The sequence below is a fragment of the Enhydra lutris genome, unplaced genomic scaffold (genome assembly GCF_002288905.1).
Source record: "Enhydra lutris kenyoni isolate GAN:26980312 unplaced genomic scaffold, ASM228890v2 scaffoldscaffold21, whole genome shotgun sequence".
NCBI classification, from domain to species: domain Eukaryota; kingdom Metazoa; phylum Chordata; class Mammalia; order Carnivora; family Mustelidae; genus Enhydra; species Enhydra lutris.
The window spans coordinates 70906257-70930473 of NW_019154105.1; the positions used below are offsets into that span (position 1 = coordinate 70906257).

General features: G+C 35.9%; 1 protein-coding gene across 2 annotated transcripts in view; it reads left to right on the plus strand.

The window, feature by feature from the left end:
* The window catches only part of LOC111149029 (inositol polyphosphate-4-phosphatase type II B), a 372027-nt gene that overhangs the window by 225493 nt on the left and 122317 nt on the right, over positions 1-24217 (plus strand). For both annotated transcript variants that reach the window (XM_022505917.1, XM_022505916.1), the window contains exons 13-14: positions 10587-10764; positions 21904-22107. In XM_022505917.1, the coding sequence (XP_022361625.1) occupies positions 10587-10764; positions 21904-22107 (382 nt within the window). The remainder of the gene's footprint in view (positions 1-10586; positions 10765-21903; positions 22108-24217) is intronic.

Sequence of the window (24217 nt, forward strand, 5' to 3'; positions counted from 1 at the left end):
TATTGGGGAGAAAAAGTAATCAGCAGGAAGATTAGCACTTAAAAGATATTATGTGAAATCTAATAAGCAAATTACATGAAGAAGCCTTTCTTACTTAAAAAACTAAATATGAAAAGATAATATGGTTTGAGGACTTATTTTTTGAAAATCCAAAGTTGTATTTCTCCTTCATTGTAAACTGAAAAAAAAAAAATTTAAATCATGACACTGTAATGTCATCTCAACTAGTATGCATTTAATCCAAAGAACTCTTGTACTCAGGTTAAACACTGAGAAATTTCCAGCATATTTTTAAATTTCTCTATTAGCTTAGATATTTAATATCGATTGGTCTCAAAGACAGCAAACAATAGAAAAGAAAGTCATCTATAAGTAAATTCTCAGAAAATAAAAAACACTGTGTTTTCCAGAGCTTTCAAATAGTAAAAGTACTAACTTTAAAAGAAAAGAAAAAGGTTTGTATGGGACTATGTCATGGAAGAATCACACAACTGGCTTGTGTAGCATAAGAAAAAAGTTGTTATTGCAAAATCTTTGTTAGATGGGACTTTGCCTGAACAATTCAGTGTCTTCTCCCCTGTCATGAGGTCTGTGCTAATAAGTAGTTATTGCAGTGGTTCTATCAGGAGAAAGATGGCTTAGCCTCCAGTGGTGTCAGCACAGATACAAAAAAAGAGACTGGTTACCGAGATACTTGGGAGGGGTTGGCAATTGTTTAGACTTTGTGTGTTTGTTTGGAGTGGGAGGTAAAAACCTAGAGAAATCAAGGAAGACTCCCAAGTTTCTGTGCAGCACACACATGTATGGTGATGACATTCACTGTCCTTGGCTCAAAAATTCCAGGAGTGTAAAGAATCTGGAAATGAGAGAGAGAGAGAGAGAAGAAAAGGGGGGGATGGGAGAGGAGAGGGGAGAGGAAGAGGGTGGTGGGAAGATGAGGGGAGAGAAGGGGAGAGAGAGAAAGAGAAGAGAGAGAAAGAATATAAGTGTGGGCAGGACAAGAGCCAAATCTGAAGGGTATTTGTTTGCTATATCAAGTCCTGGCAGCTCATCCAGTAGACTGTAGGGAGTCACTGACAGGTTTTTGTCTGAGGATTAACAGGATTAGATTTGTATTTTGAACCACATGAGAAGCATGAAGAAGAGCAAAGGATTAAGCCATTATAATACTAATGGAGAGAGGAAATGGGTGACTATGGAGTTAGAGATTTTAAGAAAAGTTTTATAGAATTTAAATCTAACTGAATGAAAATTTAGGGAGGCTAGGCAGGTTTGAGGAACTCTTAGTACTCTGGTTTATACAACTGGGTAAATGCACAGGTTGCTGGGAAAGAGAGACAGGAAATAACCCATTGATTTCCATTGCTTAGTTAATAAAGTCAGTTGTATATATTCAATATGAAAATAAGTGTTGGGAAACAAGAAAATAATTTTGTTGAGTCTGTGCTTTTTTTTCCAATTAAAGAGCCTCTTAAATGTTAGAACCAATAAGGAATCTCAGAGATCACAAATTCCCCTATTTACTTTATTATTGGTGAGAATACTGAGATCAAAGATTAAATCACCCATACAGATAATGATAGAACCAGACCAGAAAATTAGACTTCTGTCCCCACTCTCAGATTCCTCTTCCATACTTATTCACCCTGATGCAATCAGTAGATATTTAACACAAAATATAGGCTCTTAATAAATGAACAGTTTTAGTTCTAACTACTAATAGATGACCTTTCCAGAATTGATTTTGCTGCCCACCAGATAGAAATTTAAGGGGGAAAAAAAAAAAAGTTGGTCCATTCAACTCTTTATGGGCTTTTATGAGAACATAATTTTAAGAGATAATCACTTCACCTGTATAATTACAAAAAATACATTACTTGATATGGTGATTAATACTATTTTAAACTGCCTGAAATTGTTTTATATAGTAGTCAGTAAAAATAATTGTAAACATTGGTTCTCTATATATAGCCCGCCCAATACACTTCAGGAAAACCACTTAGGAATTAAAATAATAAAAGGAAAAAGTAAACTTTTCAAAGATGATCATAGATTCTATTTATAATAGTAAGATATTAGAAACATCTTGAATGAATGAATAAGCACTCTTTGGATCACTAGAATAGAGCACTATGTAGTCATTTCAATTAGTGTATGGATTATGAAGTATGTAGACATGTATATTAAAACTGTACCCGGGGGCATCTGGGTGGCTCAGTTGGTTAAGCAACTGCCTTCGGCTCAGGCCATGATCCTAGAGTCCCGGGATCTAGTCCCACATTGGGCTCCCTGCTCGGTGGGGGGTCTGCTTCTCCCGCTCACCTCTCCCCTCTCATGCTCTCTCCTCTCATTTTATCTCTCAAATAAATAAATAAAATCTTAAAAAAACAAAACAAACAAAAAAACTGTACCTGCAAGAAAACATGAAATTATATATACAAAGACGTCAATCTAAACATGGGTGAATGTTTTGGAAAGGATAGTAAATTTATGTAGAGTGATGCAGATAGATGCAGACAGGGCTCTAGTTCTTTTAAGATACTTTTGTTTTCTATCTCCCTTCCTTTTTTTTTTTTTAAGATTTCATTTATTTATTTGAGAGACAGAGAGAGAGAAAGAGCTTAAGACAGAGATCACAAAGGCGGAGGGATGTTTGGATAGAGGGAGAAGCAGACCTCCCCAATGAGCAGGGAGCCCAATGTGGGACTTGATCCCAGGATGCTGGGATGATGACCTGAACGGAAGGCAGACGCTTAATCAACTGAGCCACCCAGGCGCCTTCTCTTCTTTTTTATTTTGTTGTACAATAAGAGAAATGTCTTTGTAAAATCCTCTTTCTACTTCTCCTTCTGGCAAATATGGAGAACTAGATGACATGAAAAAAAATCTCCAACTACAAAATACATGGAAAGTTAGAAGCCATATGACATCCTTTATCACAATGCCATGTGACATTGCTTCTAAATGAATGTCTGACCTCACAAGAATATAAGAGTCATAGTACTGAGGATTGTTAGTAAAAAGCTCTGAAACTATGGCTACTCAAATGATATTTAAATTTGCAAGGTCTTGTGAGAAGATGAGTGAGGTTAAAAAAAAAAAAAAAAAAGTTATTTGTTCCCTGTTTCTTCCTCTCTGCTACCAGCCCTGGCTTGTGGCATTTAGAGGACAAGCATCATCACACTCATCCACCAGAAAGACCTCTGGCCTTTTGCTTTCCTCAGTGTATTCACCAAGTAGCAGTCATTAAATATTTGTTGAAAGCAATTTATTGTGAGATGATTTTCAAATTCATTCTTTAGTCTAATCTGTGTTATAAAATAGACTCGTACATCTTCTCTAGTGAGCTTTAATTAGATGAGAATGTCTTCAATGCTTTTTTATTTTAATATTTATAGGCTGTACCTACCATTATATTACTAAATAAAAGATGTTTTCTGTTTTAGTTATTGTATTATAATTTTTCCATATTCAAAGTAGGCCAAATCATGTTCATGAGGTGATAAAACATAATTAAGAGTTCAAACTGTGTGATAATGAAGACCTGGGGATAAATGTTGGTTTTAACCATCCATGTTAGTTGTTTGATCCAGGAGAAGTTACTTAACCTACCCAAGTTCCAACTTCTATATCTGTATGATGAAATAGTATTTGTTCCTCAAAGTTTTGTCAAGATTAAATAAAAATAATCTCTACAAGCATTTAGCATAATTCTAGTCCTGTAATGTAGACTCTGATTATTGACTATTAAAATGAGAGAAAGAAAGAGATTTGGATTATTAGTATAAATTCGACAGTACAAATTTGCTTTATTAGAACTCCCTGTGAAAATATCTTTAGGTTTAATGGGGAAAAAATGAAATGGCTCTTAAATATATTTTCTGCCTTCCTGACTTCTTATCCTAGACTCATAATCACCAACACTATAATACCATATTCTGGAAACACTTGCTTACTTTTGCCCCGATTTATGAAGGTGTAATAGACAAATAAAAATTATATATATAAAACATATAACATATATATAATATGCAACTGTTATGTGTTATATTTTTGAAATTATCACCACAAATTATTTAATCTACCCATCATCTCACATGGTTATTATTTTCTTATCTTCATCTTCATCTTTGTCTTCTTTTATTCTTTTTTGTGGTGAGAACTCTTGAGATCTGCCTTCTTAACATATTTCAAATATACAATACAGTATTGTTAACTATAGTCATAGTGCTGTACATTAGATCTCCAGAACTTATACACCTTGTGCCACCAAAGCTTTGTATCCTTTGACTAATGTCTCCCTATCTTCCCCTCCCTGCTTCCCTGGCAACCACCATTCAACTCTCTGATTATGTACTGTAATTTGCATACCCTGGGACTGACCTGTGATATGATTGGTGATATGATAAGGTCAGATATATGATTCAGTGATTTTTAGTAAGTTTATAGAGTTATGCAATCATCATCACATTCCAACATTTAGAACATTTTCATCACCCCAAAAAGGTGATGAGAATGTCTTCAATGCTTTTTCATCACCCCTCATGATCATTTACAGTCAAAGAAATTTTTACTTTGACAGTATATTTGGGAATGGTTTCTATTCGTGTACTTAATCTTACTGTGTATTAGGCATGTGAATGGATACAGTCCAGGTTGGAGTTGAAAAGTTTTTGAGATGAGAGGGGATCAGAGGACATGATTTGGATATTACTCCATGACACCTTTGCAGAGGAGTGAGCATGAAAATACCAGAAGCCATGCTAGGCAGAAATAGAAGTGACCAGACCCTTGAAAGCTCGCAAAGGAATTAGGACAAGTGATTTCAGGAATAAATGGAAATAGGCCATGGAAGGAAGTGAAATCATATGGGACTTTGTTTATTTAAAGTTCATATAAAAGTGCCTGAAAATTCTTGAAAGGGCAAAAATAGAGCTAAGGAAATATTGTATATAGAAAAGAGGTCTTAATGGTTAAGAAATTGCCGATAAGAACTTCAAACTGAAGGGGCGCCTAGGTGGCTCAGTCCTTAAGCATCTGCCTTCTGCTCAGGTCATGATCCCAGGGTCCTGGAATTCCTGCTCAACTGGGAGTCTGCTTCTCTGTCTGCCACTCTGCCTATTTGTGCTCTCTATCTCTCTGTCAAATAAATAAAATCTTAAAAAAAAAAAAGGAAAAAGAACTTCAAACTGAAAAGTGGGATAGTAGAAGCCACTGTAATTGAGAAAATAGGCTGATTTTCCTTGAGGGTAAGTTGAGCTGAAATGAATTTTAGGACGTTTTCCCTCTTAATTAGCATTACCTGTCACAAAGCTAATAAATGGCAGAATCAAGTATATTATTCAAAACACTGACTCTAAAATTTCTATGAAACCAATATTTGTTTTAAAAAGAGTTGATTCAAAGATAAACATTAATTTAAGCTTCGATCATATAACTAATGTAATTATGTAAGTGAAACGCATACTAGGTAAAAAAAAAACAAATACCGTTTTCCTCTTAGTTCTTTTATCTAAACTATACTTCTAGCAAAAAATAGGAAAGATGCATGGGGGAAAACAGAGAAGTATGTTTTTACCTTCTACAGTTTCTTGAAGCACGTTGTTAAACCCTGTGAAGCCAAAAGGGTATATTCAAGTGCACTAAGGTGTAAATTTTCATTTATTATCCACATAGTTTTCTTCTCAGTTAGAACTGAGAGAATGTCTATCCCTCCCTCAGGATTCAAGAGATCGTTTTTTCACAAGTAGTGCTTGAGTTGGGAAAAAATAAGTGGAAATAGTCCTTAGGTTTTTCTCTGGAGATTACGTTCTGCTACAGAAGCAGAGGCACATTATTCTTTATCATTTTTTTCTATATTCCTTAACCCTAATCCTCTTCTGCCTGTGCCCCCTCCCTGATCTTTTCCTTCACTTGTCCCTCCTTGTCTCTTCCTCATTTCTAATCTATGTTCTTCCATGACTTTAGTTACCAACATAATGGCTTGGTTGGGCAAATGGGTTAAGGGTGGAGGTGGTGGTGGCATGGGGGAGGAAAGGCGCAGATAAGTGGCAGAGCAAGTCCCAGGATCTGGGTGTGGGCAGCGAGCTAAGGGAGAATTGCTTTATTTTGCTCTCCTCGCCTGCCCCTGCCTCCTTCAACCCTAAGTGTAAGTCAAGGATTTCGGTGTCTTAGAGTAAGAAACAGAGATGGGAAGACCAGTTTGTGAGGTAGGAGATGATGGCTTGCACCAGGCTTGTTGCAATGAGTGTGGAAATAAATGGTTGAAATCTGCTTATGTTTTGAAAGAACAGAAAGAATTTTCTAGGGGGAAATAATGGGTAAAGGTAAAAGAGGAAGAAAAGAGAAATATGCCACATCAAATGGACTTGCCATTAACTGAGATGGGAACATGTATATAAGGAGCTGTTGTTGAGGACGGGGAGCAGATGCGGACCTCAGTTTGGGACATGATAAATGGGAGCTGTGAAGAGGAGAGCTTTTGTTTTTAATTAGAGTTCGGGGAAGAGGTCTAGGCTAGAGATGTGGATTTGGGAATCATCACAACTGAAGTATTTAAACCAGAAGATTAAATGGAATTACTTAAGAAGGGCATGGAGACTATAAAAAGGAAGTGCCCCCAAGGAGTGAGCTTTGGAGGGGGCCAAAGTTATTTCACTATGCGCTTTATTTTTCTTTACAACTTCAGAATATGACATCCCTGGTAACAACACGTACATGCCCCTGTGAGTTACGGGTGTGTATGTGATGTGCATATTTTCTAATTAAACTGATAGATAATTAAATAGATATATATTTAAGTATGTATATATACAGATATATATATATATACACACTTTAATTCACTGTTTCATCAATAGAAAAATAGTATGAAATTAATTTCAATTTTCATTGTCCAAGATTTGCTGTACTTACATCTTATAAAATATTTTTTGTCCAAGCAAATACTTTGTCTTTCTTCTGGTTTTGTCTGATTGATAGTTAGTTCAAGGGTTTGGATTCAGTTTAAATTTCAGACCACTATAAAATAGAGTTTAGCTATATTCTTTTTATCTCAATAATTAAATTATACTCATAACTTTCCATTTAAAAAGCTATAACTGTTAAAATATATGACATGTTTAAAGAGTAAGGCACTGAATAGGTAAAGGAAATTTATGCACACTTAAAATTATTTTGTGGGTGGTGATATTTTTTTTTCCATACCATACTATTTCATCCTGGACATCAACATTGGCTTTTACTGTGGAAAATGAATCTTTCTACCTCACTAGGTAAGATGCTCATCATTAAATAACCTAATGGGGAGAACCAAAGCCTGCTATGTTATTTAGCTCCAATGGAGACTGACTTAGGAGCAGGGGGCAGTCTCTGGGAGCATCCCACAAGGGGGACTGGGGAAGGAGAGGAAGAGGAAGGAACTATGCTGGGAGGGAAGAGAGAAAAGGATGATGATAATAGTGAGGGGAGGCAGCGCTGGTAAAGAGAGGGAAGCAAAACAACATGAGCTAGATATAAAGACAGAGTACAAAGCTAGCCTTGTAAAGGGTATCATGGAAATGAGAATAACTAAGGAACAAGGAACTTGAAACTTAGAATGAGAAAAAGGACCTTTATCAGAGGCATGGCGTAGCAAGACCAAGGGTTTAGAGGAGATTCACAAACAAAGCAAGGGCAGCAGGTGTCTCTAAACGTGCTCAGCTGTGCCTCTGCATCATCTACATTTACTGAGCTGGTTGTTACAGTGCTGCAATCCACTGAAGCAGAATCTTTCAGTGTTGCCAGGAAATCTGCATTTTTCAAACAAACACCCAGGCTCTCTCCTCATTCCCAAGTGAATCATATGCCTGCTAAAATTTGAGGATCACTGAACTATTAATTAGAACATGTAGAAATAAAGAACATGTAAGAAATAAATCTTGAAAATGTGTGTAGTAGACTCGAATGGAGAGGAGAGGCTAAAGAAATGTGCAGAGTAAGAAATACATAGGAAAAAATAATGAAAGTAGGCATACCTGGGTGGCTCAGTCTGTTGAGCATCTGACTTTTGGCTTCTATCAGGTCATGATCTCAGGGTCCTAGGATGGGGGGGATCAAGTCTCATGTGGGGCTCCATGCTCCTGTCTGCTTGGAATTCTTACCTCCTCCTCTCCCTCCCCCCTGCCCCTCCTCCCCTGCTCTCATGCCTTGACATGTGCTCTCTCTCAAATAAATAAAATCTTTAAACATAATAATAATGATGAAAGTAGGTAAAATTCAGGAATAAAGTAACAGTGAACTGCCAGGGAAGTATGAGATGAGTAAAGAAGGAAGGCAATGGTGCCAGGAGTCAAAAGAATGCGTGGGATTGAATTATGAGAGGACACTCATGACATCCTCAAAGAGGACAGTTATGGGACGAGAAAGCTAGAAGACCACACATGGCCTGCAGAACTCTGCTTTCCAAGAGCTAAGCTGTGGGAGGCCTGTAGGTACCCAGAAGTTGACAGCAGAAAGTAAATTATGACAAGAAGAGCAGATTAGTGGAAAGGGACCACCAAGCAGCTACCACATGTTCTTTCTCTGTTGAGTCTCTAGAGTCTGTTAGAGGTGCTGGGTATCAAACATCATCCCCAGCCCCATGACCCACTAATATCTTTAGATAATCCCTTTCTTTGCAAAAATAACACGGAGTTGTTTGCTTTCTTAATCCACTGTGGTGGATTGAACGTTGTATCTGGTCTGAGTACAGATGAGTAAGGGGTACATCAAAGGTGGTGATTTTTGTTAGAGGCCTTAGCACACTCCTGAGCGAGATCAGGTGAACCAGAAAAAGTTATAGGTGATTGGCAGGGATGACTGTTTTCTTTCTCTTCCTCACCACTGTTCTTCATTCATTTGCTTTAATTTGCATTGAAATACATACAATAGGGGCACCTGGGTGGCTCAGTGGGTTGAGCATCTGCCTTTGGCTCAGGTCATGATCTCAGGGTCCTGATCGAGCCCCACATGGGGCTCTCTGCTTGGCGGAGAGCCTGCTTCCCCCTCTCTCTCTGCCTGCCTCTCTGCCTACATGTGATCTCTCTCTGTCAAATAAATAAAATATTAAAAAAAATACAATAAGTAGTTATGGTGTGTTTTATTTTTCAGCTCCCACTTCTGAAATGTAGAAGTCTGTAAGGACAGAATTAAGACCAAATTCTAAGTGTCACACACTGCTGAAGTGTTTCTTAGCCTTCACAAACCTGTATCCCTCATCAGCTTATGGACTATCTTCTGAATAGTCCAAGCGATGAAGGATTTTTCTTTCAATCACCGCTATAAATAAAACAATAGGAACAGTCATTATATGTTTACAAAAAGGAGTGTTGTCTTACCGAGGAAACTGATACTTTCCCATCAAAGTCATTAGTGTGAATGGAAGGGAAGGAAGAGTGCTCCCTACTTGTTAATTTTTCTTGTTGGATTCTAATATTTCTAAATAAGAAATGGAATTATGGGAATTTTAATAATTTAACTGGTAAGTGTAGAGAAAATACTCAATAAGTACTCAACACAGAGTGCAAGATACATGAAAAATGCTTTGACGGTGGATGCAAAGGGATGTAGGCAAGTGCTACGCCAGGCCAGCCAAGGGAACTTCCCTCTTCTTTCACTTTGGCTGGTGTTTTGCTGGTTTATTCCTTCCCCTGCCGAAATGCTTCCTTTGTCTTTCCTTATCAAAAGATTCCTTCATTCCATGGAATCCTTACCCCTGTAGTATGCTTGACCAATTCTTAGATGATGATTATAAAAGTCAGTAATTCTTTATTTAGTAATCACTTTTAGATTTTTCTTTACAAGTGAAATGAGAAACCACTAAGAACAAATTGGGTAATGATAAAATAGCCTAGTGAATTTTTAATGCTATCAATATTCTTGTTCTAGCCAATAAAATTCTCCTTATGCCCATTAATATATTTTCCTGGCATTAATATATTTTCTCCCCATTTCTCAGCTATTAAAATTTACTCACTCTGCCCTATCTATCATGGGGGAAAATATAGGTAGTACTTACTGAATGCTTGCTCTGTGTTAGGCACTTTTGTAGGCATTTCACATGAATTATGACCAAGCTTATCCACCTCTTAGAATTCTTGTATATTTATTCATAATTTCCTGTGGAGAAAACTGAAGCCTGCCTAAGGTCACCGTGCTAGTAGGTGGCAGAGCCAGGATTTACATTCAAATTAGCCTGAATATAAAAGCTCATACTTTCACTCCATATTAATGTGACTTCAAATTTATTAGTAATGAACAATAATTTGTTTTGAATACTAATACCTGACATATGTAATTATAAAGAATCTTCCTTGTAGTTGAGCAAAACTTGATTCATTTCACTTTTAAAATCTTTGAAAAACAATCTTGGTCTTAAAAAATATCTTGGTCATTTTGCTTAAAAAAAAACTCTTAGGACATCATGAAAACCTCTTAGAATAGTTCTTATCTGTTCAAAAGGAAATCATGCTATTTGGAGTTCTGTTTCTCATTTGCCATCTGGTACTAAGGGTTGCAAATGCTTTCTGCTTTTTTTGTGTAACTTGCCTTTATCTTTGTTGTTCCAGTACTGGATACCAGTTTATTTACTATTCGCCTGAAAACACAGCCAAAGCAAAAGAAGTTCTCAGCAACATCAATCAGCTCCAACCTCTGATAGCAACCCATGCAGACCTACTGCTTAATTCTGCAAGCCAGCATTCTCCAGACAGCTTGAAGAATTCTTTAAAGATGCTTTCAGAAAAAGTAAGATCCGAATCACCGCTAACAGTGGGGCAAGTGAAATACCCAAATCCCCATGGGTGTTGCTTTCTGCATACATTGCCTTTCATAGCATCTGGAAATGTAAAATAGACCAGGTTAAAACGTAAGCTTCAAAGTATTGCCACAGGATCAAAATGAATAGGCCTCATTCTCTTCTCAAATCGTACAAAGCATTATTATTATTTTTTTTTTTAAAGTAGGAAATGAAACCTATTATTGGCTGAGGTATATTTCCTCTTTTTCTTGACATCTTTCATTCTCTTTGGTTCATGGTCTTATTAAATGAGTTAAATTAGATTTTGAAAATTTCTTTATTTTCCTCTGGTGACCAACTAATTTTTATGCATATGAGGCTATATGTGTGAATAGGCGTGTCACTTCATTTGAAAGCACAACTTTGATGTGGATTCTTATCAGTAGCGTGGGGTGATTCCTCTGCCTTGGTTTGCCTTCTACAACATTATCTACTGGGAGAAGGTTTTTAAAATTTCCAAAATATTAGCTATTGTTTGAAATATAATGGCACCTAAGCCTTAATTTTTTCAAGGATGACTTGCACCTGTACATGCAGAGAGATAAGATAGTCTGGCATGGGTAAATACTGAACATCAACTTCCATATCTAATTAAGGCAGCTGAACGATTCAGAGAGATCCAAGATGGAAAAGAGAAATTTGCAGCATGATTTTAAATACAAAACCAGGTGTCCTGGAGTCCAATTCCAATACACTTAACCTTAACCTTCGCATTCTGAGGACATCTTGCAGTTTATTATGAGATAGTTCCAATAAATATGACCTTGAAGAAACTGAGCAAAAAAAAAAAAAAGTTATCATTTAAGAATAAAATAACTGTAGTTTGTCATGTCTCTAAAGAACAGATTCATAAAAACTTGGGTATTATATATGTGTATATTTTTGATCCATATATGTTAATTTATAATATTAATACCTGGCACTTGTTGAACATTTTTAAAGTGTACATTATCATAAATTTTTCTTATAGAAAAAAATAATATCTATTTTCATTAAAAATTAGCTCATATCTATTCAACAAGGTCCACTGAATTGTCTCATAAATTAAAAAGTGAAAAATGGGGGCGCCTGGGTGGCTCAGTGGTTAAAGCCTCTGCCTTCGGCTCAGGTCATGATCTCAGGGTCCTGGGATCGAGTCCCACATCGGGCTCTCTGCTCAGCAGGGAGCCTGCCTCCTCCTCCTGTCTCTCTCTCTCTGCCTGCCTCTCTGCCTACTTGTGATCTGTCTGTCAAATAAATTAAAAAAAAAAAAAAAGTGAAAAATGACAACCTAAGTCTTCTAGTTCAAAAGGCAGCATTCTTTCCATGACTTAACAGGTACTTCCATCATGAAAAGGAAAGAAAAAAATTGACCCACATTTCACAGATACCCTACTTTGCCAAATATTGTGCTTTATGGCTTACATTGTTTCATTTAATCTTCAAATTTAATTTTCAAATTGTGGGTACATATTATCTCCTTCTCACAAAGGAAAATGGTTGAAGCTCAGAGCCATTAAAAAAAGATGTGTGAAATCATGCAGCTAGAGTCAAACCTGGGGTTCAAACAAAACCAGGGTTCAAACCCAGGTCTGGTTGACTCTGGAATGGAAAATATTTCTGGTATCCTCTGTGTAATATATGTGCTTTGACATTTCCTTTTTAAAAATATTTTAACATCTTTTTGTTAGACATACTCTTCAGTAATACTTCAGTATCCTAATAGTCAATAAATATGTCTTATAGTCAATAAATATGTTATGGCTAGAAAAAAGTGGGGAAAAGAGGAGAGTGTTGTATATAGTAAAATAACATAATCTCAGTTTCGTTGATTGCTTTTTTGAACTTGTAGATGATGTGAGGTTTTTCTGGGTTCACCTAAGCAGAAAATCTTAGCAAATAGGTCATAACTGCAGTGATTACAGAGCAATATTTATATTCTTCCTGTGCATTGGGCAGGGGTTTGTCATTTCATACACCATTTACAACTTGCTACAATGATTGGGATGGGGGATGGGACAGGGTGTGTATTTTTCCTTTAATTCAGCATTGCTCCAACTTTCTCCTCTCTGTTTTTCTACTAAATAGACACACTTCATCTACTAATAAATCTGTCAACCCTTGAAATCAGGGGGAATTTTTTTAGGTTGAGTTTGCAAGCCATGCATTATTTTAAGAACTCATGCCTGGAATTTCCAAGAATTATTGAAGTTAACAGAGTTTTGCATAATCTATCAAGATGGCTAATAATTTATGGTTTAAAATAACGTATGATCCATGAACTTAGCGTAAAATATGAATATTCTTAGTGGCATCTTAAATTTTATTATAATTTAATATTAGAAAGATGTAGCTTAAAATATTTTCGATTTTTGTTGTTGTTGTTGTTTTAAGATTTTATTTCTAAGTAATCTCTATACCCAATGTGGGGCTCAAACTTAACCACCACAAGATCAAGAGTTGCATGCTCTGCTGACTGAGCTGGCCAGGCGCCCCTAAGACATTTTGTGTTTGAGATCGGGGTCTTTCACACTGTGGGTTAGAGCATAAAAATCCTTTTTTTGTTGAGAAGCCTCTTGTTTCTTTTAGAGTCTGAACTGTTATGTTTACAAAATAAGTACTTGGTTGTTTTCTTTGGAATTCATTCATGTAGCATATTCAATACATAAAAAGGATTATCTGTGGTCATACTTATCAAGGAAACTCCGTAGTCAAATATGGGAAAGTTCTCTGTACTGGGCTGGGGAGGTTGGGGAAGGCTAAGGGCAGCCCATGGATAGTGTAGAGGAGGGATTCAATTATTTTGTAATGAGATGGCATCTCTTCTCTTAGGTAACAGGTTGCCTCTGGAGATGATAGCAAAGAACACGTTATCAGATCAATATATACACAGAGTCTGGGGTGGAAAGCAAAGGACAACAGAGACAATCGCATATTCAGAGAATCTCAGAGCAGCAATATTCGTAGATCTAAAGTTAATTCATGTCATCTCTGCTGTTACTGATAACCAAGCCATAAGACTAAGGCTCCCCAGCAAAATTCCATCCCTCTGAACAACTACTGGTAGAAACAAACAAACAAACGAACGAACAAATACAATTTATGAAAAGTAAAAATACTGAGTTTCGTATTAATTATCAGGTGCGGTTTCTGACACTAGGTGCACAAAATGGCATAAGACACAGGTCTGTTCCTTGTCTTCTCAATAGATTCAAGGTTCTTGATGATAATGGTTATTTATGATTCTAATGATGATGACAATAATAGCTAGCATTACACTTTAATAACTGTGAGATATAACTTTCCACTAGTCCACAAAGTGGACACTATTATTTTCAACACTTAATCTTTTTAATCCTATGAAGTAAGTATTGTTAATATCCTTATTTTATACAGTAAGGGGAAACTGAGGTACAGAAATATATATAATGCACTCAAAATCACACCTTGTGAGTCTAGCTCCAGATACTGTGAGCTTAACTGCTATACAATATGGTGAAATGTTCCATGAGTTCCATGATGGACACTTGCGTATGCAGTGAAGGAAACAAGTAAGGATGTGGGGGTGGGAGTGGGGAAGACAAAACTGAAAGTCCATGAGAATAAAAATGTTTTATAATTTTTTCATGTCCTAATGAGCACAAACTCAATTAAATTGTTCTAATTTTTAAATTATTAGTGTATCTTCTGATAAATGACTGGGTTTGTTTATTGCATATTAATCCATGAAAATAATAAAGAAATTATTTAATCTTTTAGGGTCATAACAAAAGACAGGCTCTAAGTTTATATGAATAGCTTGAACAGAGAAGACAAAGGATAGGCCAAATTTTTAACATAAGACCTGAAAGTTTAATAATAGGATGTGATAAAAATATATTTTCCTTTCTGCTAGACTGAAAGTATGCAGTACTATGGAAAAGAAAAGGGAGAAAAAAGTAATGTGATGAAATTCAAACTGAAAAATTAAGGACCTAAGTATAGACCAATGTATGGGTATTTATCTCTAATAGCTTAGATATATATGTGACGTTAGTGCGTTTTTTCCATAATTTTTTTATTTTTCCTTTTTCTCATTTTATTTTATTTTATTTATTTTCCAGTGTTCCAAAGTTCATTGTTTATGCACCACACCCAGTGCTCCATGCAATAGGTGCCCACCATAATACCCACTACCAGGCTCACCCACCTCCCCTCCAAAACCCTCAATTTGTTTCTCAGAGTCCACAGTCTCTTAAGGTTTGTCTCCCCCTCCAATTTCCCCCATCTCACTTCTCCTCTCCATCTCCCAGTGTCCTCCGTGTTATTCCTTATGCTCCACAAGTAAGTGAAACCATGTAACATTAGCTTTAAAGCCCATCACATTCTTTATTTCACAGAGATTGATAAATCCTGTTTAGAAAATCATTATTATTATTGCTCACTAAAAAACAGTATCAAGCACTTAATTATGTTTGGTATTGGACTAGAGGCTATATGACAAATACTACATAGAAATGGCTCTTAACTTCTACCACCTAAAATTTTAAAAAATGGGTTGTGTCACATTATGACAATTGCTAAATGGTAACAATAACAGGATTTTGTTACAATGTTAGAGGCTAAGCTCACATTATGTTTAACAAAATCTCACAATTTCTGATTTCTAGTATCCTTTAACCTTAACATGATATGCTGAAACATCCTACTGTATTCAAAACAAAGAAAACAAAACATTTTATTCTAACATTTAACTCAGGGTTTTCTTAAGAAATATGCTGGGTGTTTTGGTTTTTTGTTTTGTTTTGTTTTTTTTAATGACAATGCCAGGAAGCCAGTATACTAAGAAGTTGAAGATACACATAATATATTGATTTTGTTGATCATTTAGGTACTGAGAAGGAATTCTTAGTTTTGTTTACTTCAAACACTCCTAGATCTATCTCAGTTCCAAACTAAACAGAAGAACTTAATGAGTAGAGGTTCTTTTGTTTGTTTTATTTAGAGTTGGTGAAAGTATATATAAAGGAATATAAAAATAAATAAATGAAATGTAATTTTGTGAAAGTATTTCTATTTCTTCTTTTTATATTCCTCTTTAAATGGTAAACATTTAATTGGTGAAATAAGCATATACTAAGCAAAAATGAAGCAGGAAAATATGACCCATAACCAGAAGAAAGATCAAGCAACTGAAAGAGACCCCAAATGACAGAAATAATGAAATTAGCAGATAAGGACCTTACAACAGCAATTATAAATATGGTCCATATATTTAGGGAAGCTGAGAAGCACATAAACAGTGAGGAAAAAATGGAAATCTAAAAAAGAATAACATAGAGATGAGAGAATTATGAAATATAATGTCTAAATAAAACTATATAGTAGGTGGGCTTAGCAGATTGGTCACTTGAGAAGAATAAATAGTGAACTTGCAAACATAGTATTAGAAACCATTTAAATGAAGTATATAGAGAAAAAGACATAAAAACATAAATAGAACAAAAATGACTTATAGAACAATACCAAGAAGTCTCGTATGCATGGAACTGGAGTCCTGGAAGAAGCAGAGAGGAAAATAGAAAAATATTTGCTGAAGTGATGATGAAAATCTTCAAAATTCAATGAAACAGTGAAACTATAGATCCAACAAGCTCAATGTACTCCATGCAGAATAAACATGAAAAATGAAGGTATATCACCATTAAATTATTGAGAAACAAAGATAAACTGAAAATTGAGAAAAAGAAAAAGAGATATGTAACAGAATTACTCACAGGCTTCTTATTAGATACTATGTAAGTCAGAAGACAATACAGTAATATCTTCAAAGTATTCACACACACACACACATGCACACACATATTCTATATCAAAAGAAGATATCTTTCAAAAATAAAGAGGAAATAAAGACCATTGTAGACAAAAACTGAGAGATTTCATAGAAAACTTTTACTACTACAAATTTTAAAGTAGTCTTCAGGCAGAAGGAAGTGATAACATGTAAAAAACAGATCTACACAAAAGAATAAGGAGTGCCAGAAATGGTAAATATCTGGACAGTTATAAAAAATGTTAAACTTTAATTTACTTAAACATATTTACTCTTTAAAATAAAAGTAATACCCAAGGGTGCTGGGTGGCTCAGTCAGTTATGCGTCCAACTCTTGATTTCAGCTCAGGTCATTATCTCAGGGTCCTGAGATTGAGCCCGGTGAGGGCCCAAAGCTCACATGGAGTCTGCCTGAGATTCTCTCTCTCTCCCCTTCTCTCTGCCCCTCCTCCCCACTTAGGTTCTCCCTCTCTCTCTCTCTCTCTCTCAAAAAAGAAAAAAAAAATTAGAAAAAAATAAATGAAAGTAATACCCAATGTATTATGTGGCTTGTAACTTATTAGTGTAAGTATAGATATAGTGGAATGGAATAGAGAATCTAGAAATACATCCACACATATATATTTCAATAACTTTAGACAAAATTGCAAAGAATATTCACTGGGAAAATGACATTTTTTAACATAAAACTCAGAAACAGTTGGAAATCCTTAGGCAAAAACAAACAAAAAACCTTTCCTTATGTTTACCTCACACATCTATAAAAATTAATTTAAAATGGATCATAGATCTCAATATACAAGCTAAGAGAAAGAAGCAAACAAACAAATGTCTAGATGACAACATAGGAGAAAACTTCTGTTATCTTGGGTTAGGCATATATTTCTTAGAATACAAGAAGTAGGAACCAAAAGAAGAAAATAAATGATACATAAGACATCATCAAAATCAAAAACATCCATTAAAGTTTTCAGGAGACACTAGTCAGAAGACACTATTAAAAAAATGAAAAGGCAAGTCATTCAAACACAATTTGAAAAGCTAGACAGAATACATTTATTAAAAACACTTGAGGGGCACCTGGGGGCTCAGTGGGTTAAGCCTCTGCCTTCGGCTCAGGTCATGGTCTCAGGGTCCTGGGATCGAGCCCCGCATCAGGCTCAAACACCTGAGATCAGGTTGTGACTTTTAATCTTGAGAGACTTTCAGATTCAAATAGGTGACAATGCTGGTGGTGGGTAGAGATGGGTTTTAGAGACTGGGGCATAAAGTTGATAGTTGAAGATATCGAGAAATGAGTTTTATCACCAATAGAAAAAAAATGCTTTCAAGGTAGTTGTTTAAGATTCTTTAGGATCCACTTACTATATTTTAAAGGAGCCTGGAATGAGGAGTCAAGAAAGGAAATTGAAAAGATCATTCAAGAAAGAGGAGCATGGAGCATAAATAGAAAAGTGCACTTCACAGTTTACAATGAACTACCATGAGGGTTTCACAAATAGCCATTGTAATTTTGTGCAAACTAGGGAAAAGTGATTATGTCATTTAGCCAAGGTCAAATGAATAATTCGTATGATCTGCCCAGATGTCAAGTAACTCTCCTGAAGGTTCAATGTTCTTTTCTTTGGGGAATGTTGAACACATATTAATGTACTAATTCCCATGTATAGCACTATTGTCCTATGAAATAATTAAAGCTTATCAAACCAGAAGTGCCTAGATGGCTCAGTTGTTGAGCAACTGACTCTTGGTTTTGGCTCAACTCATGACCTCACTGGTCCTGGGATCCAGCAGTGTAGGGCTTCCCCACTCACTGGGGAGTCTGCTTGAGAGATTCTTTCCTTCTGCCCCTATCCCCTCAATTAAATGAATAAGTCTCTAAAAAATGAAAATAACCAGACTTATTGTGGTAATAATTTTGCAGTATATCTAAATGTTGAATCCTTATACTGTACACATGAAACTGATAATACTGTATATAAATTATACCTCAATAATAAAAAAGAAATCAAATGGTATCAGAGAGGGACCGATGTAGCTGATGAAAACAGATGAAGCTAACTGGGTGCAGAACAATAGGGAGTGGTAGGGTCTGGAAAAAAAATAAACAGGATTCTTTTTTGCCATATACATGGCTACTGTAATAATAATCAACCGTTTATGTCATGGGCTACTTCTGTATTGCAGGTGGGATTAGGCATTACTTTGAATTTTTTCAGTTGAAAAAGAAGATTCTAAATAGAACGATATTTTGCGTAATTTGTTGAGATCTCTAGTTTAAAAGGGTGGTTTTAAATAAACATATTCTTAGCTATTCCTCTGCCATTGATATTTAGGAACCTAGGAAATTCACCCCCAGGAGAGGTAATTTTACTGGTTTTACACTTACAAATAATTCTGTATGTTACTTTGAAGAATACTTGTATAAAAATATGAATTGGAAAAATGTCAGTAAGGCAAGAAAACATTTCATTTTTAAGATAACATTTCTCTTTTAATATCAAACAAAATGATCTACCTTAGGTTCAGAGATTATGCTTTTTTTTAACTATATTATTAAACTATTTTAAATAAATTGTTTTTCCTACCCTTAGGATAACATTTAGACAGCCCTTTTCTTTCCTTTAATAAAGCAGTGTGAGCTGAGTCAGAAAAGGAAAACGTTTTCAATACTTTGAGCCAATGGGCAACTCAGAGACACAGTCACATCTTTCTTAGGATTTTAACTTCCCTAATATCATCTCAGTTGCAAGAACAGCAACATTCAGATGTATGGGAATTAAGTGATTACATTAATCTCTTCAAGCTAATTTATTTTGACTGCAAAACATCAGGGTCTACATTGGTCTACATTTACTAAGTACTGCTGGTCAAGAAAATTTGTAGATCATGTGGTTATAGCAATGGAATATTTAGCTATTTTCTAAAAAAGTACAATTCTGTGCAAAGGATCTTGGTGATTCAGAAAGTTTCCAAAGAATCAAATCAATTTTTCAATGTAGACACAAAGTGTTTCTCTAAGATTTTTTGTGTTCATTCAGCTACCCTCAAGAAAATTCTGGTTTGAAAAACTGCAAGAATATGGTGTATTATCTTTGATGTCTTTGGTGATAAATCAACCCAAATGAGATTTGAATAAGTGAAGTGGAATCTCTGTGCATGCATGCAATGGGAAGAAAATGATGGCAATTATAAGAACTGTAGATTTCATTGGGTGTGAATAGATATTCAGCTCCATAGTAATTAGGTGACTGTTATGGAGACTGGAGCTGTAGTAGCAGGAATTCAAAGAAGGCAAGCTGTTTTGCTCTAAAAATAAACCAAAAGAATTTATTGAAACTATCAATAAAGAAATAGTTTAGTTAAGCTGAATGGAAGTAAATTTGCATTTTAAAAATATTTAAATTCACATTGATGGATCCATCCATGGTGTATAAAAATTATGTAAATAACATGTTTCCCCATTTTTGCTTTAACTATACTGCCTTGTCTGAGTACTGTCTAGCTAAATTTTTCATCAGTATTTTTTTGGTAATTTTCATTCTCATTTTAACACTTCATTGTGAACATCAATTAACACTTCTCTTTGTGCCTTTTTGGTATAAGCTGCCTTTTTCTTTTGTTTTCCTAATTTATTACCAAAATATTTTTCAACCTTTTATTTTTGTATATTCTTTTCTTAAATATCTCGTCTGCTTACCTTCAGAGTGCTCTCAATATGACCAATAGATTAAAAGAGTATTTAAAAACATCCAGTAAAGTTTAACAGTGAAGACAGTTACATTGGCAATTGCAGACACGATTAATTATAAGAGTGGATAGATATCCAAAGCAGTCAGGAGGTTGGGGTTTAGAAAGAAGGGGGAGGACAGAAGCATGCAGGTGATGGTGGGTGGGTAGGTGGTGTGGAGTAAGGAGAAAAGCTACTGAATTTGTTAGAAAACTCGGGCTCTATTCCATTTGTATTACCAGTAAGCAGTCTGTTCCAGGACAGCGCACCACTCTTGCTTCTTAGTTTCCTTCTCTGGTTAATGAAGAGGTCTGACTTTAAGGTCTCTTCCAGCTCTGGAACTTCGTGATCGATTGCAAAGGCTTAACTGTGTAGATATAACATAGTCTTATTAGGAAGTTGTTTTGCGTGGGGTTTAGCTGGTTTTCTTGAATTGCTGACACTCACAACAGGGGTTTTTTAGGGATAATTTAGTAACCATTACTTAGACGTGGCACTGTTGACTGCACATTGAGAATGCTTCAATAAAGGATTACCTTGAGTTACAGCAGTGGTGAAGTCAGCATTACATCCAAGTATCTCATTAAATGGTGATGGTATCAACTAGTATTCAATATTATGCTTTGAGTTTTCAAAATAATGCTTTGAGTTAAAGGGCTCCTTCCTAACAGATTACCAGGTGTGAATGTATTAGTAATATGAGTCAATGCTTGAGTTACTTCTCTATGCTTTAACTGAGTAAACTATTAGACCACGTGCACGTTAAGCATAGTACAGAAAATCAATTACGACCTCCTCCAGTAGAGTAGGGTGAAGCTATTAAACATTTCATCAGGAAATTGCAAAGTACTACTGTCAAGTTCTTTATTGTTGGGAAGCCGTCATTTCTATAGTACTTACTAAGTATTTACCACCAGGTTGCAAAAATCTGCCATGGCAAGTTTCACAGCAGCCTCATTCACACCGAGCATTACTGGAAACATTTGGTGGAGGAAGACAGTTTAGGGAGTGATAATAAGGAATAAAAACCAAATATTTTCATGGGAATACTGCCTGTGCTATCTCTACTGTTAAAATCTACCCATGATGCTAAGAAGCAAAAAAGTTTTCTGAGTCTATTTTCAGATGTATCATCCTTTCTTTAGCCTTTCTTTCTGCTTAAAATACAGAATATACACAGTCTCATCACATTTTCTTTTAAGGTGCATTTGGAATTACTTGAAAAGTGTAGCAGGTAGATGGTGTTCCAATGATGATCTCTAGTGAAATTCATCTTCAAAGACAGAATTTGGAACTAAAAGAGAGGGGGCTGAGGAGACAGCTGCTGTTTATAGAGCCCACAGACCCGAAGCTTTAGCTTTCAGAACAGGAGGACTCAAGGCCTTGGCAGCATCCCAAAACTCAACTATTTTCACTGATTGGTATGAATCATTTTCTCTCTCTGTTGCCTGTACTTTTTCCACCAGGCGCACCACATATGTGCAACAAATCTGCTGTTGACCTTTTCATAGCTTTATGCTGGGATGCCTACCACAGTGTTTCTAATCCTTGTCAATTTCTTTCCAGACAGAGCTTTTTGTACATGCCTTCAAGGATCAGCTGGTCCGAAGTGCTCTTTTGGCCCTCTACACTGCCAGACCAGGAGGTGTCCTTAAGAAACCACCGTCTCCTAAGAACAGCACAGAGGAGAGCTGTCCCCAGGACCCACCCCCGCCGACGAGAAGGCAGGACTCCATACCACATCATTCAGACTATGATGAGGAAGAGTGGGTAAGTGTCATGCACATCGCTTGCCTCCTCAGGTTTAGGCCTGGAAGCTAGAGCAAGAAAGATGAGCATCTCTGCTTTTCATCAAAACAAGTTGGAAAGTAGTCATAATAGAGATTGTGGATAAGTAGGCCACATTTTTTTCCTTGGTGGCAAATTATGAATGCAAGTTTTATTCCTGATCACATTCATTTAGCATAAAAATTTACATATATATATAACCTAAATGTCATAAAAGCAAAGATGCCATAATTATACAATTCTATAGCACTTTTCTGTATTTATTGCCAAGGTAATATAAACCATTAAAATGGTGTCTTTTTAGGAAAAGAGTAAAAAAATCACTGATAATCCACTACTTGTTGCAAATATTTTCTTGTTGCAATCCAGTGTTTCAGCTCTAGACATCCTTCAAGAAGTATGAGCATTTAAATGTCAGTGGACGCAGAGATCTCTTAAATCCTTCCTGTTCATGATTCTATTATTTAAAGGAAGATGTTGCTCCAGGTTCTCTAAAATTGGCCAAAGGATGGTTACATAAAAGCCTCTGAAAATAGCTAGTAAAAGCCAAAAAAAAAAAAAAAAATCAACACACACACACACACACACACACACACACACACACACAAGCCAGCATGGTAATAAGAACTCTAGTGGGACAGAACAAGAGAAACATGAAGGTCCTGGGCAAAGGGGAACAGTGTTATTCCTGAATAAACACATATTGATTATCCAGGAAATCCCCAAAGTACGCACACCTCACACCCAGAGAGGAAGCTGTTTGCTGTATCTTGAGTTTAACCAAGAAAATAGTATTCCAGCCATATAGATGGTAAATAGTTAATGATTACTTTTCCTGCCACCCTAGGATTTAAGAGCATTCAGGGAGTAAATTATTTGAAAGGCCCGGCTCTCTCAAAAAAATTGCTGTCTGAAGGGCTATGAAGTGATGCCTGCTCTTCCTTTTGATAAAATTTCTATCACAGGAAAGACAGAGCTGGGTTCCAAGAGGTAAATGCTGAATAAGTATTTGTTGCTGCTGATTAAGATTGCGTTTCTCCCACTGAAGCATTTTCAAAAGAGCAAATCTAATATTTCTCCTTTTTACCTTCACCTTCTTCTTCAATTTATTCACAGCTCCAAGGAGTATGTACCTCTTAACCTCTCTGAAGTTCAATTTTCTCAACTATAAAGTGAAAATAACAGCCCCTGCTCTGTTTAGCTCTTCAGGTGGTCATGAGATAAATGACTTACCTGAGCAATAATGCCCCATTACCTGGAAAGGCCTAGGCAAATGCTTTGTATTACCTCAGTATTATTGCTGTACATTGTCCTTTTTAAGATGCACACATTAAATAGTCTTATTATGGGGATTAATACTATCCCTTGAGGTAAATGGGGAGACTAGATCTAACATAAAATGTGTACTGGGAATTTTAAAGCTTTGAGTAGATACAGAAAATAACTTGTCTTTCATTTAATTAAACATACAATGTTAACCTTTTGACAAATAATTTCTGTTTTTATGTTAAATGAAGTGAGAATTTTGAAATTGGGTGTCTTTTGTTTTGATCATTTTCCTTTTTTTCCTTTTTTTTGTATTTTAGTATATTTTATTTATTTTTTATTTTATTATGTTATGTTATTTTAGTCATTAGTCACCATACAGTACATCATTAGTTTTTGATGTAGCATTCCACGATTCCTTGTTGGCATATAACACCCAGTGCTCCACGCAATCTGTGCCCTCCATGATACCCAGGCTTACCCATCCCCCCAACCCCCTCCCCTCTAAAACCCCTCAGGTTGTTTCCTGTAGTCCATAGTTTCCCATGGTTCTTCTCCCCCTCTGATTTCCCCCCTTCATTTTTCCCTTCCTTCTCCTAATGTCCTCCATGCTATTCCTTATGTTCCACAACTAAGTGAAATTATATGATAATTGTCTTTCTCTGCTTGACTTATTTCACTTCACATAATCACCTCCAGTTCCATTTTCACCCCACTGTCCTGCAAACCCTCCCCCACATCTCGCTGTTTTCATGTTGCTCCTAAGTGTCCTTCTCCTGCCCTCCCTCCTTATTTCCTTTTCTTTCCATCACTTTTGAGACCTTCT